Source organism: Chroicocephalus ridibundus, chromosome 4 (assembly GCF_963924245.1).
Source record: "Chroicocephalus ridibundus chromosome 4, bChrRid1.1, whole genome shotgun sequence".
NCBI classification, from domain to species: Eukaryota; Metazoa; Chordata; class Aves; order Charadriiformes; family Laridae; genus Chroicocephalus; species Chroicocephalus ridibundus.
Window position 1 is genome coordinate 76,212,141 of NC_086287.1, and position 20,118 is coordinate 76,232,258.

A 20,118-nucleotide genomic window follows, 5' to 3' on the forward strand; every position below is an offset into this window, starting at 1 on the left:
AGTTCTAATGATTTTTCTACTGCAGTTTGCTTTGTTTGGCTTGCTGTGTGCAGGAAGATGTCTAAAGCAAGCACACCAAGGAGTCAAATTCAGAGGGAAAGTCTAATGGGAAGGAATTTGGTGATGCTTGAAAATGCAAACGGACAATGAGAGAGGAGCTGGAAGCTCTTTTTGAGAGCTCCTGAAGAGACCAATTGTGAAAAAATTTACTGGAGATAAAATGAAGATGCATCTAAAAAGTAACGCAAATTAACTTGAAGATTCATCGTAGGTCACTGGTCTTTGTTAGGCTTAGAAAGATGGTATGAAATTATCTTTCTTAACCAAGGATGGGTTGTACCAATGATGGTAATGAGAGGCTTGGCATTTTGAAAGAGCAAAATACTTGTCATCTTATATAAAAAAATCTGTGACTGAATGAGTTATCAAGTTATTATGAGACTCAAGTATGAGTTATCTTGACAAGTGTGATTCTATGCGTAAAAAGTGTGAGAATTTCTGTAAGTATTGCAAGTAAAGGAACGCCCATTATACTTTTTTGGGACAGTGGTAAGCTGCATGTGTAAGGTAAGGTTCCTGATGGAAGAACAAGGAAAACTAAGGCAGCAAAGAATTGATTTAAAAATCACTGAGTGTTTTAAAAAAAACAAAAAAATCAGTTTGATTCTTTTCAAACATTCAGTTACCAATGCCAGTATATAGGAAACAAGAAAACAAACCAAAGTTACTCATGACCTTATTGTATTTGATCAGTATAATGATGAGAAGATACTGCAGAGACCAAAGTCCTGAAAAATCAAGTAGGCAGTATTTCTGTTAGTTGTCGTTATCATTTGCTCCTGTGTCCAATTTAGAGTGAAACCTGTATGGCAGATCACTCCATTTCCTCAGCAAAAATCACAAACGTACTTCAACTGCAATAGGGTAGAAGGGGCTGCAGCACAGCTTACAATACATGCTGCAACAAAACTGGTCTTGTGCGCTCCTTCTGACAATACAGACATAAGAAATACAGCAAGCAAGTAGTTTTTGCAGATTTTTAGTAACCTTTGCTGAAGTTGATTAACATTTTATTTTGATGCTATGTTGCTAAGCTTACTGATATTTCTCTAGTTGCGCAAAAAATTCTACAATGTACAAGGATGTGAATGTATCTTACGTGTAGGTGGGGTCAGCAAATAAGCTGGGCCCACTTGTGCAAGGCAGCAGCTATTTAACATTTTGGTGTTAGTTGTCAGAGCTGCGAGAAAAGCAATAGGCACATAAACAGAGGCTGCTATCTACAAATATTTTTGGTCAGCTAAGTGTTTGCTTCCAGAAGCTTAACAAGACCTCTGTTGTTTGTGAATATTGTTTTTCCAACAGTTTTGTTCAGAGCACTTACCAGCAATTTCCAGCAAGTTGTGGCTATTCCATGTGTCCCTTCCCCTCAGTAAGAATAGTACTGAACTTTGTGATCATTTCTTCACTTGTAGCAATTACTTTTGTAACAGGGTGGTATATGCTGATCCCTGTGGGGGGGGGGGGGAGGAGCCTTCCGTTTGCCTGTTAGGTTCATTTTGTAAGTTGATTCAGATTTCAGAATGCAGAGATGCTTTCACTTCAATTGTATTAAAATAATGTAGTGTAGCCTTATTGAACTGATTACCATAATCATTGAAAATATGCACCAAAATTCCAGCTGTTGAATCTCTTGCTTTTTATGTATTCAGTGTACAGTACTTCTTTAACTTGCAGTATTTTCATTTGAGATAAGAAGTTTTTTTCTTTCGTTTTCAGTTTCTTTAGTGGTTACTTTTTTTGTTAATTAAAAAAAAGTATTCCTTGGATTGATCCTTTCTTAAGGAGATACTCTTGGAAATATCTTTAGTTTGTATTGGCTGAAATAGCAGGGAGTAAAGAGTTATAGGGAAAAGAAAGGAATTTTTGTTTGTTAAGCAGGGTGTAATGGGAGCCACAGGTCTGAGAACTTTTGAATACTGGAATCGATTACATCTCTCTTTTTTTTTTTTTTTTTTTTTGGTCAGGGCTCATTTTGTACTATAGTGCCCTTACATGTTTGTTAGTTTTTTTTAAAAAAAGTCACTACTCGTTACAAAAAGCTCTACTGATCTTCCATGTTATATATTTATTTTTTAACATTGTTTATTGCAGATGTGAATGCTGTGCTTTTACTGTACCTGATGTTAGGTTTTAACTTAAAAGCATAAGATGAGTCCGAGGAGTGCACAATCTAAATGTTTGAAATACAATAAGGGTAAAGGCATCATGAAGTGAGCCCATCTGATGCCTAGGATTAGCAGGCATAGTGAAAAACCAAACAACAACAAAAAAAGGGGGGGCTTTGGTTGATATTTACCTGTCTTGTAATAACAGAATCTAGTCTTTGAATTGTTCAGTCCTACTAAATCTACCTAATCTGTTTGGACATACTGCTCAGAAGTTGCTCTTAGCATTAGTAAGGATTTCTAAGTGCACGAGAACTGTCTTTTCACATGTCACCATTCTATGTAAGAAATAGTTATAAAAGGGAACATTAAAGTAGTGCTGTAGCTGTGACCCTACTTGTACATTTTACTTTGAGGTGACTTTTTGTTCTATTTTCATGAAAATGGAGGAGTGGAAGTAACTCCACTTTGAGTGTAACACCTCTGATACTGATAACGTTGCATAATTTTAGATACTGAAAACAAGCAGATTCAGTTGACTACACAAGTTTATTCCCTATGTTTTTTGTCAAGGTTACAAACTCTTTCTTCTCTTATCAAAACCTGCTGCTTTTTTTCTTTGCAGGTCATGGCAACCATAAAGAAAACAGTCCTTTCCTGAACGCTGCAGAAGCTAGCAAGGGAGGCGATTACTATGACAGAAATCTGGCCTTGTTTGAGGTAATTTCTGTTTTTCATACTTCTAAAGTGATTTGGGGTCTTCCAAGATGGGAGGGATTGAGCACATATTAAGTGGAAGACAAAGCATTGCAAAGGTCCGGGCAGTGGGTCAGCACCTGAATAATTTAAATAGTGAAGCTGGTGTGCTAATCAGTGTGGAAAATGAGCGTGGGCTGTTTACTGTGCTAAGAAGGACAATGTTATTCTCTAGAAGAGCGCCTAAATTCAGGTACTCAGGTTAGCCTGGGTATCCCATATTACAACTGCACTATATCGGTAATACCGATTTCTGCCCCGCATGCTTTTTTGTGGGTGTGCGTCTGTTGTCCGAGGTGCCACTAGGCAGAGATACCCCGTGTAATGAAAAAGCTCAGGAAATCCACTCGGGACTGTGAGGCAGTATGACTGTTTCCATGTGGAAATAAGGAGGACCAGACTCTCACACCAGAGGCCAGTTGGAGCCACACCAAGTCCAGCAGAATCCTTCTCCACATCCTCGCCTCACTGGCACTGCATTAACTGCAAATATAGTGTGCGAAGACAAAGTTTCTAGAAAATGTTTTCAGAAGCTCTGGTGCTGGGGAGTGGTGCAGAGAGTCTTTGTATGGCTCTGCAGCAGCTTTCCAGCTGGGCTTCTGAGTTACAGCTTTAGAGAAATACTGGCAACCTGTACCAAATACTTCCCATTCTGGGAACTTGGTGTGGGGCAGCCTGAGCTGGCTCTACACCCCGCCAGGGTGGTGCCTGCAGAGTTGAGCTGCGTGGCACGGAGCCTGGACAAGTACAACTAACCTGCTGCGAGGTGGGAACTCACTGGAAATGCTACAACTGTATTTGCAGGCAGGGTGCTTGAGCTAAGACTTTGAAGCATGCTCTCAGCTGTGGTGTCGTCTTCCTCCAAGTCATGGTAAATCCGCGATCAGCATAAACTTGCCTATCATGAAGAGTTGGCCAGCTGTGGCATGGCTGCTGCTAGTCACATGCCTGCCTTTTTCATAAGCAGTTAACACAGTAGTACACTAGGGCTGCACGCTCTTTTCTGTACTAAAGAGGAGGAGGAGGAGCAGGTAGCATCCCTAAGGCTATGAACAGGAAGCATGTGTTGCTGCAACCTTTTTCTGGAAGGCATCGTAATCAGGTTTTGGAAGATGTGAACTGCAGATGAGATCAGAGGAAGGAGTAAGAAAAGGGGCTTTTGGGGTCAGTTTCTGCCATCAGGTACAAAGCATGTAATGCTATTGATCCTCACAGAAGCTGTTCATGATGATACATGAATATATGATAGAACTCCAGACAGTGAAATCTTTCTTAATTGTTTTTTATTTCCCGTGTAGAAAGTTGTTTCTCTTTACCATGCGTTCTTATTGTGCAATTAGACATGTAAGACATTTTGAATTCAAAGAGAAAGGGAATGATTTTGTTCATTTTTTTTTTTTTTTTCACCTTGAACTTACTTTCAGAAACAGAAGTTGGATGGGATGAATGTAAAGGTGTGAGGCCTCTGTACATGTGGCTTTTGTGATTTTTATCTAGGTCCACATAAATTAGATTAAATATTTTGAAAAATGTGATAAAATTATCAGAGTGCGTGCATACCTACGATGACTATAGAGTTTAATCACTAAATCTCTGAATTATTTGGCAACTTGACCTTTTTAAAAGCATATCTGTTGATACAAGCTGACATTAGAGATAGATGCAAGGTGTACATGTCTGTTTTCTTATAGTCCCAAGGCTCAGACAGCTTCTTTATTACTGTAATTCATGCGTTTCAGCACCTAAGGAGAAGGGTGCAGACCTGTTGGTGTAGCCTTTTCCTGTCAGATTTACCCATCTTTCAGAGAATTAAATCCTCTCATCAGCGGTTCAGGCACAATGAAATATTCTGTCATTTCCTGGATGATTTTCCCGGTGTGTTCCCTGGCAGGCTCAGGCATGCCAAGGGAGGCATGACCCCAGCCACTCTTCATAAATGCTGTGAATTGCAGAAGTTGACTAGTTGTCTTCTTCCACAGGAAGAACTTGATATACGACCAAAAGTGTCATCTCTGCTTGGCAAGTTGGTCAACTACACAAATCTTACTCAAGGTGTTAAGGAACATGAAGAAGCAGAAAATACTGATGGCTCAAAGAAGAAAGTATCAAAAGTAAGTAAAGATTCTCTCCATGGCCAGCTGATGGACGGGATGATTGCCTCTGTGATTTTTTTGGGGAGCTGAACTCCTCTTTGCTTTATCTTAGCCTCTGTCCAGAGCCATGACAGTGCTGCAAAGAAATAACATAGAACTCTATAGGTAATCGGATGTTGCCAAAGAACTGGGGCACTTGTAGTGGTTAAGCACTGTGCACTACGGTGCAATTACGTACGCTTGGTATGGATTGAGATAAGGGGGATAGGCTTGTAGTAGTGGATCGAATAAACAACAACAACAACAAAAAAACCCCAGCTTTTTCCTAGTGCTCTTTTAGCTGCCCAGCAGTATGTGACACATCTCAAGCCTGGTAGGTATGACACAAGTCTTGCAGGAGCTAACACCCTTCTAAAGTGGTGGGTGGAGGTCAGATTGGACACCCTGGGGCAGCTCAAGTGTCATTCTGGTGTTAGGCACTTAGGCAACTGAATTCTGCCCCAAAGGATCTGCATTTAGATGGTTAGCCTATTTGGGCTGGCCTTGTAATAAGATGGAAGGTGGGGTTTTATTGTTGGTAGTTAGATTTCTATCAGGAGGGCTATGTTCTATCTGCTCTCAGTGCTCTGGCAGTCAGGGAGGTGTTTCAGTTAGTGCTAAACCCTCAGGTAGTATGTTTGTGTTTTATGGCACTTGCAGGCCTGTCAGTTTGCTTGCAAATTTTGTCAAAAGAAAGTTTTCCAAAAAACTAAGATAGCACTTGAATTCTGCAGATTTTATAGTACTGCCCTTGTCGAAGATTGAGCCATTTCAGAAAGAGATGGCAGTTGATAATGTTGCACATTGTTCTCAAAGAGAATGCATGTTACCCCATGCTGAAAGCCGGATTCCAGCTCCTTTGCACTCCAGTTCCTTACTCTGCGCGGTTTTGCACTGGGGTTAACAAAGTTTTTCAGTCAGCACGAAGCTTAAAATTCAATTTTATCTGAGACCGCATAGACTAAAGTGCTGTAATATTGTGGTTAATATGACATTGTTACAAAGACTGAGTGAAGGTCATCTGGGTGCAGTAACTGCATTCTGCTACTATTAGCTTGCATTAAAAAAGTAATTTAAACACTTTAAGTGTGAATTTCTTTAGTGTGGTACTTGACGTTATACTAATTGCTGAGTCTGTCCAAAGTTTTTACCTTTACGAAATGTCAGCTGCATCTCTGAGCATGCTTTTGGTGGGAATGTCAAGCGTGAGCTGTTATTATAGTGTTATTGCATAATCTAAAATAATTTTCAGCCTCTTCCTATCAAAAGCAGATTGATCGTTACCTGAACAAAGATAGAGTGGAGGCGGGTACAATAGGTACAGTCCTTACTATTTTGAGAAAGTTCTGATCACTTCTGCTGTTTATTTCCTTATTAATTGCCTGACCAGAATAGCAGGGTAAGATGCAGTCTCATCTGAAAGCCAGTCACTCACTTCCCTGTTGGAAGAAGGATTTGGTGATGGGTCTGTAGTGTAAAAAAGGAGCAAATAATAGGGAATTGAGACATTGTTTTAAATCCCTGGTAGAGTATCATGTAAGGTTTGGTGTTAATATTTCTACATCTAGGTATGATTTATGTAAACACTTGTGTATTGTCTAGCTGTTTACTGCCATAAGAAAGGACTGTTTTCCTTGTTAAAGCCATGCTTCTATGGGAAAATAGAGTTTGGGCTTAATACCTGGGTTGTCCTGAATTCTGCTTTCCCATGTCCCAAAAATGTGTGTTTGCAGACTTCTCAGATGTTTTTTTGTAGAGTGGGTTGGATAATCATTCCAAAAGTGACAATATCATCCTGTGTTAACATCTTAATATTATCTGTGTAAACACTGCAGTTTCCTTAAGTGAATCTTTGCCTAGCGTGCCAGTCTCTGGGATAAATTACATCAGCTGCAATATCATAACTGTGGTTTGAATTTCTTCGCCCTCTCTTGCCTTAAGAAATACGAAATTTTAAACATCTTGTAGAATATAAGAAGGTTGAATAGTAACTTGGCCAATAATTATAACCATTAAAACGAGGAAATTCAAAAGCTGTAACTGTACAATGCTATGGATTGAAGGTATCCAGAAACTGCAAATGGGATTCTTCTACACATTTGTTTTTAATCATCTTTGAAGTATAAATCAATGCACTGCTGTTACCTTATCCTTCCCATTGGAGCATTAGTACAGGAGCAGGAATATCCACCCCAGCATGACAGCAGGGTCTGGTTTTAAGTGCCAGCATTGTTAACTGACTCATTGCCGAATGCTCTATTGGGTATGCTCAGCAAAAACGTACCCAGCCAGTGTGACAAAAGGTGAGCTGCCTGTCCTGATGTGTCACTTACTGGAACTGGCAATTTATAGACAAGAATTGGAGCAAGGAGAGTGAGCACACTCTGGATCTGGTATTCAAAAACTCAATGAACGCAAGCAGTCCTTTCAGTAAGTGAATGTAGAATTCTGTCTGAGCAGGTAAGACAGGTCTCTCCGTGAATACCTTTTTGTGACCTAGCACACCCCTGCCTGCCAAGTCATATCCATTCAAATAAAATAAAATCAAATTTAAAAACAAACAACAAAAAAACCACAGACACAAAAAAACCCCAACAAGGCAGTTCCAAGTTTAAGCTTAAAAGACTAGAGACTGATGTGCTTTAGCTTGTGGAGATCATTGTTGTCAGCACCTGCTTTCTACAGTGACAAGACCAAAAGAGACCTCAATGTTTCCGCAGGCTCTGGAAAATACGCTACACGACTATCCCCTTCTAATAATTGCAGCAGAGTTTGTGGAAGAGGCAAATGAAGATCAGGACAATTTCAGTGCAAAACAGCTTAATATAAACATATTACCCTGTTTCAGCATTCCCATTAAATATTTTTGGTAGTAGCATTCTGTGTTACATACACATCAGATAAAATTGACGCTACTCCATGTAATAGGGTAGAAATCTAGTTGCTTTTTGTCTTTCCTAAATAAAGTCTTGTATTAAAGCACTTAATAGACGCAGTGCTATAAAAATATCCCCTTCTCATGATGGAAAAAAATTAAATTAACTGGTTTATGTATCTTTAATAAGGCAGTTTGTTTCTGTGCTGTCTCTGTCCTCATTCTGCAGAGCAACCGCAAGAGCTGTCATTACTGATCAATGTCCCCGAGCCCTGCAGCCAAGTGCTTTGATAACCCATCACACTGGCACAATGGAAATAGTGTCCTTCAGACTCAGATCAATATTTGTATCAATTATGTGTCTGCAGCTGATTAGAGGAAACCGAAACATGATCTGCATCACTGAAATTGAGACTGTTTTCGAGATTTTTCTGGCTGTTCTTGGTTAATCTAAAACAGCATTCTTCAAAATGCCTTTGGCTTTTATTTCCTTTGTGCAGCACGGGGTGTTTAATTTTTTTTCATTTGGTAGCTGTTGAGACTGAACATAATCCCCTTCTTATTTCAGATTGCATTCTGTTTAGACTTCAGCACTGGTTTAGTATCACTTACTGATTATAAGGTGCTATAAAAAAGGGTGAAGTCACTGCAGGTTACTGGTGTTAAATATTGCTGTGAACAAGCTGGCTCAAGTAGTATTTGGGGATCATTCTTTCATACCAGTATTTTTTTTATTCCACAGGGTAAGAAAATCCAGAGTAAACTCTTATGCCTGAGGTACACTTAGTAATCCTGTGGTTTGGGTTTTGTCTGCAGGCAGACGCTTATGCATTTCCTGGGCTGCTGTGCTCTGCAGTAGTCTCAGAACTGTACAATTAATGGACAATTCCTCATCCACTGTGGCTGAAGTTAGCTTGTAACTTGAGATGCGTAAGTGGCCACTTAAGAGGGAGGGGGAGAAGATGATGAACAGTAAGAAGCTGCAGGGGCCACTGAGGGCAGAAGATAGGAACGAGCTGAGCTGAAGTCAATTCTTATGCAAAGGAAGCAGGCGTTGGGACATGTGTAAAGGGCAGGCTGAAAACTCACCTGCTTCGATAGCGCTTGGAAAACTATCATGTAGAATATATAAGAACTGTGCTCCACCACCTTCTCCTGTGCAGGAGCAATAGGTTGTGCTTATGTCCTTCTCCCGGATGACGGTTTTGACAAACTTTTAGAAACTCCTTTACCTCTGAGATACCCCCACAGCTGATAAATTCACTTGATGCTGGCTGCTGGGTTCAGGGACGTGGTGAGAGGGGTGACTAGTGGATGAATGGTCAGATAGATGATAAAATCATGTGGAATGTCTCTCAAGAGAGGCAAAGAGTACGTTAATGTGACAATAGGAAGCCCTTATGCAGGGCAAAATCTGCCCAGAGCCTGGCAACATTATTTAGTCCTTTCTCAGTTAATGCTTATGCAGTTGAAGACACAATGTGAATCAGATGAAGGTGTTAGAAACAAAACTATCTAAACCTCCTCTTCTTGAGGAAACGGGTACACTATGAAGAATACCCTGAGAAGATCCTCCTCCACTGTAGCACTGGGACAACTCGTTTAAAACTCCTTACCTTACCCTGGTCAGGATACTTACATACCAGTGTAATTTCTGTTAGTATCAGAAGACAACAATTCCTTTTGTCCTTATACATAATCTTGACAAAGCAGATCAGCTTTGTTCTATAGGATGGTAATTTTTGTACACATGGCAGCTGACGTTTTAGGGATTTTTTTTGTACTGTGGCATTGGAGCAGCTGAGTAACAGCTCTCTGGCCCCGTGCTGGTAGGTCTGGTAGGGTAAGTCCATTGCAAACCATCAGCACATAGTCCTGTTGCCCAGTTTACTTCAGGAGGTTCACCTGGGTTGAAGTGTGTATGGCGAAAGTCTGGTTGATCTGATTTAGGTTTAGTCACACAAGGAATTCAAAGCTGACTTCAAAAAATTCAGTCAGCAATTCCTGGCATTTCTAACAAAGAAGCGTTCAGGTCATGTTCTTAGGCACAGTTTCCTGTCATCTCCGGCAGGGCAGATTCCTAATGCAGATGAGGAAATTTTGAATTGTAATATATAATTGCAAGTTGAAGCACTAAATTCCTAGGTTGCTTGTTTTGGCCTGATGATACTCTAGCCATTTGATTTTTCTGGGATTTTACTTTTTGTCATAAAATATACTCTTGACTTACCTTAGGTAACTAAATTTTTCCACAGTGAAGACAAGGCAAGAACAAAGTCTTTGACAGCCATTTTATTGCTTTAAGAGTAATATGCTTGTGTTAAGTACTGTTGCTTTTGATTCATGACTAATTGGTCTATAAGGGTGCATGTTACCTATTTATTCTTGCATTTAATTAATGCTATGTGGAGTCAAATTTGAACAAGTGTTGTCAACTCCCTTTAATATCCTTCTCATTTAGATGGTGGTTCATGGGTTTCTTTAAATGGTGTCTGTCTGTAATATGTTTGGGAATTCAGGTTTATTTATAGAAAGAAGCATGAAAAGGGATGAGCCTTTGGGAAGTGCCACTGTTTATTCCACCTATGTTTCATCATTCTGTATAATTTTAAATGCAAAAGAAATCTGCAGAAAGCTGAAGCAATGTCTTGGCAGGAAACCACAAAGATTTGGCACTCTGAATTCTGAAGTGCTGCTAGTGCCACGTGTGCCAACGCAGTGAACACACTTGTATTCCTTGAAATAAAACCCTTATCAGCAGCGTTTTTATCATTGTTTTGGATCTGACTATCCTCTGACAAAAAACGTTTGGGCAAATTCTACAAGATACTATGTTGAATGTCAGTCGTGCAGTTCCTGTGAACTCACGTAACTGACTTCAGTTCTCAGTCACTGTCAAAAGTAATTCGGGGTCTGATGCTAAGATGAGACATAAGAAAGAATCATTAGTTTTACATGGAATATATAAAATGGAAGAAAATACGATATGTACGCCTCCAGATTGCTTCCAAGTCTTTTCTAGTTGTAACATCACAAAAGTGTGTTTTCCATGAAAACTAATTTGTAAACTGTGGGGAGTAGGGTAGGATCTATCTTACTCGGGGTCTGCAACACTCAACAGGTTTCATACTAGGAACTCTGTGGTTCTACATTAAAGCAAATACATATGTGTTCTGTTGTTAGTAATTGGTCTTAAATGCCGAGTATAATTACTTCAAATGTGAAGATGAGACAAGGTCAGCATTTTGTTCAGAAATTTGTGGGTTTGGTGTTAGGAGTTGGCTTCATGTTTTGTGGAAGTCCAACACAACAGTATTTGTGTGTACCTACCTTATATTTCCTAGATTTCTACCATGTAAAAAACTGAAGTTGTGGGATTTTTTTGGTTACCTGTGCTTTGGATAATTCCAGTTAATGAATGTCAATGAATTTTTTTTTTTTTTTTTCAGTCACCCAGCATGGGCACCCTGATGGGGGTGTACTTACCATGCATGCAGAATATCTTTGGGGTTATTCTCTTCCTTCGTCTGACTTGGATGGTAGGAATGGCTGGAGTTCTTCAGTCCTTCCTCATTGTATTACTTTGCTGCTGTTGTGTAAGTATATTATTAGGTTATTATTTAGGTGGTTATTTAGGTTATTATTGTTAGGTTAATGGTTGGACTCAATGATCTTAAAGGTCATTTCCAACCTAGACAATTCTATCATTTCCTTGTAGGTAAAATAATGCGTGTGACACAAACTCTGTGAAACTGTCGAGGAACTTGGAGAGGTTGCATTGTAGATGCACGTGTAAAGAAAAGACAGATTTATGCTAGACACTTCTGCTGTGTTTGTAGCTGTGTGATTTCTTTTTTTTTTCTTTTTTTCTTTTTTTTTTCCTAGCATTTCTAAACTGGCAAATGTATCTAGTGCAGTCTTAAAAATGGTGTTTGTTCAACAAACAGCTGTTTTCTGTGCCTGTCCCAGACCACGGCTGCCTGCTTTGTTGGACTAGCCATTGTTGGAATTTCAGCTCTGCAGACGCAGGGACACCTGCGTTCTTTTATCTTTTGTTTTCTTTGTCTGCAGACACCGGTTATTTGACCTGATAAAGCAGTGGTCATCTCTCAAGCAGAAGTATCAACAGCTTGATGATTAAATTCCTGCTACCCTTGTTTTCTTTCAGATAATGACAAGTCAAGGCAGAATAAATAGAAATATTGTATCCTATATGCAGTGGCAGCTTTGCTTTATCAAGAAATAAGTTAACATTTAAAAAATGTTGTTGACACAATTGCTTCCTTTTCCTTGTTTTCCCCAGACTATGCTGACAACCATATCAATGAGTGCTATTGCCACAAATGGTGTTGTTCCAGGTAAGTGTAGTTCGCAAACTTCTCTTTTGTGTTTAAAAAAAAAAAAAAAAAAAAAAAAAGAAGAGATGATCTAAGCTGTTAATGGGGTTTTGTTCTAGAGAAATTTGCTTAACCCGAGATACAAAGCCTGAATTCATATTTAGTATTTCTTCTTGGTATCAATTAGGCTAAAGATTAATTTATTTGGGGTTTTCTGTGCTACCAAAAGGATACTTCAGTTGACCCCTAAAAGAGCAGATACACAGTGTATAACTTCTTTGTATTTTTGTTGCAAGTATTTACAATTTGTAACGATAAATAAATAAATGATAATTTTACTCTCATTTTCTTGCTTTATAGCTGGTGGCTCCTATTTCATGATATCCAGGTCATTAGGCCCAGAGTTTGGTGGAGCTGTAGGGCTGTGCTTTTATTTGGGAACGACATTTGCAGGAGCAATGTATATCCTTGGTGCCATTGAGATTTTATTGGTGAGTAGTAGTAGTACCGGAGCAGTTCTGCTTTTAAGACAAATAGCATATAGAAAATACCGCAGTATTCTTGTCCCATTTTCGTCCACACATTTACAGGTAGAGACCAGAAGCTCTCCAGTTTCTCAGTGTCCAATTTGGTACTGCTAGTGCTTCCCTTTGGAAGTTGCACACTCTGTGGGTGTCCAGAATGGAAGCTCTCCTGAAAACATAGATTGGAAGTATGACTTAATCAAAAACACATGCTCATGATTGATAAAATTGTCTCAGCTGTACTACTGAAATAGAATGGGCCGTTATCCCTTGACTTTTCCTATAAAGTAAAGATTCCTGGTGAAGAGCATGTTACAAATTGGAAAGCGATTTACATTTCTAGTATAGATACAATATCACTACAGTAATGTAGGCAGAGTTCTGTTCCTGTGTTCCTTCAGCTTGCTTTCTTCTTGTTTCAGACATATATTGTGCCACAAGCAGCAATTTTTCATCCATCCGGTGCCCATGATGCATCCAGTGCTATGCTAAACAACATGAGGGTGTACGGAACGCTGTTCCTCATCCTAATGGCAGTGGTGGTCTTTGTAGGCGTCAAATATGTTAACAAATTTGCTTCCCTCTTCCTGGCCTGTGTAGTAATATCCATACTATCCATTTATGCTGGAGCTATCAAGTCCATCTTTGATCCACCTGAATTTCCGTGAGTAATGTTTCTGGATGGGGGTATAGCTTTGCCTACAGGTCTGGAGGGTGGGGTTCAGTGGACGTTACTTGAAACTTGTGCCTAATATGTTGTCAAAGCTAGCTTTTTTGTGAATTATTTCAGATTTTTTTTAGTTGTATATAGTCATAGTCTTCCACATGCAGAGCTCATGGAATAGAAGTTTCTTAGGCTCAAATGAACGCATTATTACATTCTTTAACTGTTTCGGTAGAATGAAGTCACGTAGTGAGTATACGGATTGATGGAGGCTGACGTTTCTCTGCTTCCTGCAAAGACAATCCAGTATCTTTGCCTACGGCTCTTGAGTTAAATTTTAGCAATAATTTTGCTGGGTTATTTATGGCAGTCCTTCTCAGTAGGAAGCAGTTTGGCAGGTCCATTTTCCCCAGGCCAGTCAGACGTGATGTGCTACTTCCGTGGTTGGAAACTGTGGCGGCGTGATGCAGCTGCTGAGAAATAGGGCATCTCTGAGGAATGTGGGAGGTGTGATGGTGGGGCCATGCCGAGACTCCAGGAAAACTTCCCCTTGGTCTGAAAGCAGATTAGTCTGCCATATGAGCAGCTCTGCTCTGAACACAGTACATGTTCCTTGGCATGTTGGCAGTTAAACGTGTAATACGGTCTTTTAAACTCAGAGCTGGAGCAGCAATAATGTGGAGGCATGTGTTTTACCAGAAATGCAAATAGTATTTCCTGACACCGCTGACAAGAGATGAATGGAATGGAAATAGAGGAGTTGAGTCTGCATAATTATTCACATCTTAAAATGTTGTGACCATAACTAAGTACTTGCAGCCCTCAAGTGCTCCCTTTAGATATTTAGGGCCCAATGATTATAATGTTTTACAACAGTGGCAGGTTTACAGCAGTAAAAATAAAACAATGTCTTTACCTCCCCCTCATTATCTCTTGGATTGTTCTTGAATCTTCTCCCTGTCTTTCTTCCTTGGGCTGTATTCCCTTTTCTTTTGCTGAAGTAACTAGACATTGTATTTATTTTTAATTCTGGAGTGGAAGGTGCCTCTGAAATTACAGTTTACAGGCCTAAAACCCTACAAAAATGGCTCCGTCTCTTCCATTTTCCTGGCTTTAATGCTTGATGAGATCTATGAAGCAATTAAACTTATTAAAATGGAAGAAGCAATACCTTTTTTTTTTTTTTTTTTTTTTCTGTGAATGTTTTCTGGCACTGGGAAGAGAAGCCGAATGAACTTTTAGCGGCAGGAAGCTGTTATGCTGTATCACCATGTCTTGTGGAACCAACTTTGGAGAAGCGGACTGAAAATTCTCAGTGCTGGAACAAACTATATTTGTGGTTAGGTCAAACACAACAGGCACAGAGGGATTTTAGCAATTATGCATAGTACCTGCTGACAAGAAGAATCTTTGCTTATTGTGATTGAAATGTATGTTCCTGATTTTGAAGCTAAAATGTCAGGGGCCATTTGAGTGCTACTACACAGAAACTGGGATAATGCAATTCCAAATATCTTTAGGTATTCTAAATATCTAGTAATTTGAATGCAAGTATTTGGATCTCTTCCACTCCAGTAGTTCTGTTTAACTGAAAAGAAAAATATTGCCTAATCGACCCCTTTCATTGTTTAAGGTAAATTTACCAAATCCAATAAATCACTCTGATGTAGCTTTTTATATCCCTCCCAATTTTTTTGGAAAAGGAGCTTTATACTTCTGACCCTTAAAGGAAAACAGATACACAGTCTTTGTTCTGCAACCACTGTCTTTAGGAAGCTGAGAAATGAGCCACTTGGCGTTTCCATGATATGGAAGAAGTGTTATGGGGAAGGGCGGATTTCATTTTCCCGGTACCATATAATCACACTGGTTTTCATGTTTCCCTTCCAGGATTTGCATGTTGGGCAACAGGACTTTGTCAAGAGAATATTTTGATGTTTGTGCCAAAACCGTAGTTAAGGATAACATCACTGTGGCCTCTAAGCTTTGGGAGCTCTTCTGCCACACTACAAACTTAACCACGGAGAACTGTGATGACTATTTCCTAATGAACAATGTCTCTGAGATAGCAGGAATTCCAGGAGCTGCTAGTGGCATTTTGAAAGGTATGATAGAATTTTTTTTTTTTCCCTTAAAGTGGAGGCATGCTGAGCAGTTGAAATGGGTTGAACTGTTCCCTGCTGGTTAAGAAAGAGGGACTGAAGAAATGTAATTACAGTGAAGAAAATTATCTTCAATAAAGAAAAACAAGTTTTATAATCTTTAAAAAGAGTAGATGGCACTTTTCTCCTAATACAGTACTTGCCTGCTGTAAAATTGATTAAATTTGCCTTGTATGTCTCTTAACTTCAGCAGAAAGTCAGCTCTAATTATGAGCTATAGTAACACGAGTAAGCTGTTAAACTTTTCCAGAACTCTGAGTTGCTCTGACTCTCCATTTTAGACAGTTTTAGATTATGTCCCAAAATACAAGAGTACTTGTTTGAAAATAGTGTACCTCCGTCTTTGCCTGCTCCTGAATATCATATCGTTGAGAAGTGTTCATTATTGAAATGAACTCCGGAGAACAGTTGCTCTGTGCAGGTGCTGAGTGCCTCAGGTTCCCATTTTCACAGGAACCAGTAGCCGAGTTTCAAAAATGGACTCAGCATTTATTAGTAAAATTTCAAATGCCAACCATATAATTCTGTAATTTTTCCACTGTCTAAAGAACAAATCAGATTATATCTAGAAAGCTGGTCAATATTGCTGCTTTGCATTCTCTGAGCTACTATCTGTAGGTATGGTGGTTCATTAAAAATATTCAATGTATTTCTTGGGGATAAAATAGGTATGCAGTCAAACAAGTATTACATTTAGTAATACTAAAGGATAAAAAGTGCTTAGGCTTCTGTAGGCTATTCATACATATTTATTGGGTTTGATACGAATTCCCTTGAAAGCATGCAATATAAATTTTCTTTCATGTAACTTGTATATGTCTTATTTTGATCACTGAATTGCATGAATTGCATTTGTAATATTCAGTTGTAGACCCCTTACAATGAGAACAGGTTTGAACTGAAATGTGCTTTTCTTCTCTGTGGTGTGTTAATAACATGGAAGACAACTTATGGAGCAATTACTTGGAGAAAGGCGAGATACTGGAGAAAGCACATCACCCATCTGTTGACGTAGCAGGCCAGAAGAACAACCTTCATCTGTATGTGCTTTCAGATATCGCCACTTCATTCATGGTGCTGGTTGGCATCTTCTTCCCTTCAGTGACCGGTGAGAATCCTGGGACCAGAGGGCACCTTGGGTCTCTGAGCTTTCTTCTCTCCCTGATCTTACATCCAAAATGTATTTTCAGGTATCATGGCTGGTTCCAACAGATCAGGGGACCTCAAAGATGCACAGAAATCCATTCCTGTTGGAACAATTCTTGCTATTGTCACCACATCACTAGTCTGTATCCTTTTAAAATTAGTGAAGTCCGAGCACCTTGTAAGTGGCTCCGATGAATGAGTATTGTCTGATTTGTGGAGCTGCTTTCAGGTGACTAAATTATCAGTGTGAGTATGATTGGTCAGTGGGGAAAAAACCCCCAGTCCTTGAGCTGAAAGCGTCAGAATAATTATCCTGTTGTTTTCCATCTCCCTTTTTGTGTTGGGTTTTTTGTTTTGTTCTTTTGCATTACTGTTGCTTTTCTACGTAGTGCTCTATGGCTATTCAGGCTGATGGCATACAGGTATATGATTTTTTTAGGATGCAGCGGACCATTGAGATGAGGGAAGGCTTTAAATGGGAGAGATCATAAATTTCAGTTCCTTAAAAAAACAAACAAACAAAACCCCAAAACCTTTTCATTTGAGTGACATTAAGGAGTATATGCTTTCTTGAATGTTTTAGGGCAAGATAAACTGGGGTTAGAAATTAAACTAGCTGTTTCCCAAGCGCGTTTTTTTGTGAGGGACAGGGGGGAAGGTTCATGTGTAGTGTCAGCTTCGCACTGGTACTAATGAATTTATGTATTTATTTGGAAGCCAGTGAAACAAGATCATCTTACATCAGCTTACGGGACTGTATTTTTTTCCCTTTGATTTTTAACACGTTCATCTGATTTAATGCTGTTCCATGGTTGTTAGACACATCCCCAGGTGGTGCACGCAGAAGCGCTACCCGCATTGTGCTAAGTAGTGAACTCCACGTAGCTGTCGGTGACTCGGTGTTTCCTGCCTGTGTCCACCGAGGCCTGGAGCACTTCATCTGCAGAAGATGAGGCTGTTCCTCATACCAGATTTCTAGGTGCCGAGTGTGTGTTCAGAGGAGCAGCCTTTGTCCCAGCTGAAGTTGCCGGGTTTTGTGTGTGGTTAAACTCTTCAGGGCTTAAGACCCACTGGAGCTTTGCTTAGGAAAGGCCATCTTAATCTTATCACTGCTGCTAGAGAAGAGATGAAGCCAAGGTCTTTCAGCTTCATCTAGCTGTTGGTGTCCCAAACTACAACTTAGCAACATAGGAGAATAAAAAAAAAAAGAAGCAAAAGGCAATATGAGCAAGGACTTCAAAACTTCTTTGTAAGAACTTTTTGAATAAATTGCACCCAAAGGGCAGTTGGCCGAGACAGTGACTCTGCTGGAAATTCTGCTGGTTTGAACCTGTTTTTTTTGCCAGCGCTTGCCAAGCTGTAAATCAGGATCCCAGCTCAGTTGTCCCAGCTTCTTAGGACCACAGCCTTTCCCAGATGATACTTTGAGAACTGGCCCTGTACCAACAAGGCTGCATTTCCTATGAATGTATTAAATATTAGAACAGGTGATAGATGTAAAACCCAGCTCTAGTGTTAAAGTATTTGCAGTTCAAAGCTTATTTTCTGGTGGGTAATTTTATCCGTAGATGTTAACGCGCCACCCAGTGGAAGGCTTACACCATAATTTTTAGGAGTGATCAGTGTTTCCCCTTCCCCCCCCCCCCTTTGGATTTTACAGTTGCCTTTCAGGGGTAGGGGGTAGAGTTTAGGACTTAACCAGTCGCATAAACCTAAATAACAAGATCAAATACTTTACTGGAATGCCAGATCCAAAAAAACCTGAAGTATGTCGTACTCCCCAATGCAGAAGTAGTACAGTTTAATAACAAACCCAATATTCAAAGACTTATTGGTGATGTGAATGCCATCAGAGACCACAAAATGAGAAAGTGCAAGGTAATGGTTTGCTATATGTTCAAAATATCTTCAGCCGCAAGAGGAGAGAGAAAAGGAAGATATTTTAATGTCGGGTTCTGTTCTATACTAGCAGAGTAAATTGACGTTTACATACAAAATCATTTCCTTTGAAGTTATCTCCTTTATCATAACATTTAAAACTATCTTTTTAAAAAATTGAAACTTAGAATAGTAACTTTGTCACTTTACTATTAGAAGGTATATATGAGCAGTGAGACATGAATTTACTCACCGGCTTTACCAGGTACTTATGGAGATGCTGCAGTGCAAATGCCGTAGGATGGAAGCACATATTGAACTTTCCACAATATTTTCTATGGTTGTTTTTATCTGCTATGTCTATATAAATCCTACTTCCTTAGCACACTCTGTATTCAGACTTCAGTTGTGTATTATTATTTGGAGCCTGCATAGAAGGTGTAGTCCTGAGAGATAAGTAAGTTTTACTGCTTGCATTCTCCCCTTTCTTTTTCTTTTTCTTTTTTTTTTTTTTTTTTTTCAGGGAAGGTGTGTTCTTTCCCAACGCCGCCCCCCTCCCCCCATCCCCTTTTCTTTCTTTTATGTCTGGGTGCCTTTTAAACCATATTTGAATGTAAATTGTAAACAATGTTTTGGGAATCTTATTGTATTTGGTTTGATATTTTTTTGCATGGCTCCTCAGATTTTTCATCCTATGTCTTAATTCCCCATCTCCCCCACTCCCCGCCCCAAACCTATTTTGTCTTGTGTTGACATACCTTTTTCAGTTTCCAGGGGTACTCCTTCAAAGATCTGATCCCTAACAGTAAACTATAGATGTCTACTTTTTCTTTCTCTTCCTTAGAGAAGCAAGATACAAAACAACAAGAATTTTTTGTTTTGTTTTTTCTGTTTTTCTTCTCCACATGAACCTTAATTTGTTTCCTTGTTCATTGTCGTCTCTTTTCTTTTTTTTAATTACTGAGGTTGGCAAAATTACTCTTTGCGCACTGCTTTCTGGCATCCTTGCTATCTGAGGTACCTCTGCTGATTTTTGTAAAAGCACTGATGACATCAGTAGTGTGTGCCAAGTAGCTGAAATGATTTCAGCTTACGGTATGTTAGCAAATAGCTTGCAAAGCTGCTGTAATCTTTCTTGCGGCTGATCACAGTCCCCTGAGTCAGTAAAATGTACATTCCCTGACCTATGTTGAAGAAATTTGTAAGACAGGAAGATAACACACATCTGTATCTGTATATATTGGATTGCTCATAGTGGTATTCATAGGAAGCGGTATTTCCTCATAGCATTTGTGATTATTTTCTTACATAGAAACCCAGTCAAACGTCCATAATGGACAAAGTTTGGTGTTTGATTATCTCTGCCCTCGGACTATTAGTTATCAAACATTTCTGTCTGTAAACCCAGTAACAGCATTCCCAGTTCTAGAACTACAAGTGCTTTTTCTGAAAAATTCCCTCATGTTGATGGACTCT

General features: G+C 39.4%; 1 protein-coding gene across 5 annotated transcripts in view; it reads left to right on the forward strand.

Moving 5' to 3' along the window:
• The window catches only part of SLC12A4 (solute carrier family 12 member 4), a 50,832-nt gene that overhangs the window by 17,752 nt on the left and 12,962 nt on the right, over positions 1-20,118 (forward strand). For all 5 annotated transcript variants that reach the window (XR_010070963.1, XM_063334309.1, XM_063334311.1 and 2 more), the window contains 10 exons: positions 2,794-2,888; positions 4,904-5,035; positions 11,381-11,527; positions 12,235-12,289; positions 12,629-12,759; positions 13,215-13,456; positions 15,347-15,561; positions 16,562-16,726; positions 16,809-16,907; positions 19,042-19,099. Coding sequence is in view for 4 of the 5 variants with exons in the window: in XM_063334309.1 (XP_063190379.1) it covers positions 2,794-2,888; positions 4,904-5,035; positions 11,381-11,527; positions 12,235-12,289; positions 12,629-12,759; positions 13,215-13,456; positions 15,347-15,561; positions 16,562-16,726; positions 16,809-16,907; positions 19,042-19,099 (1,339 nt within the window). In the remaining variant the exon portion in view is untranslated. The remainder of the gene's footprint in view (positions 1-2,793; positions 2,889-4,903; positions 5,036-11,380; positions 11,528-12,234; positions 12,290-12,628; positions 12,760-13,214; positions 13,457-15,346; positions 15,562-16,561; positions 16,727-16,808; positions 16,908-19,041; positions 19,100-20,118) is intronic.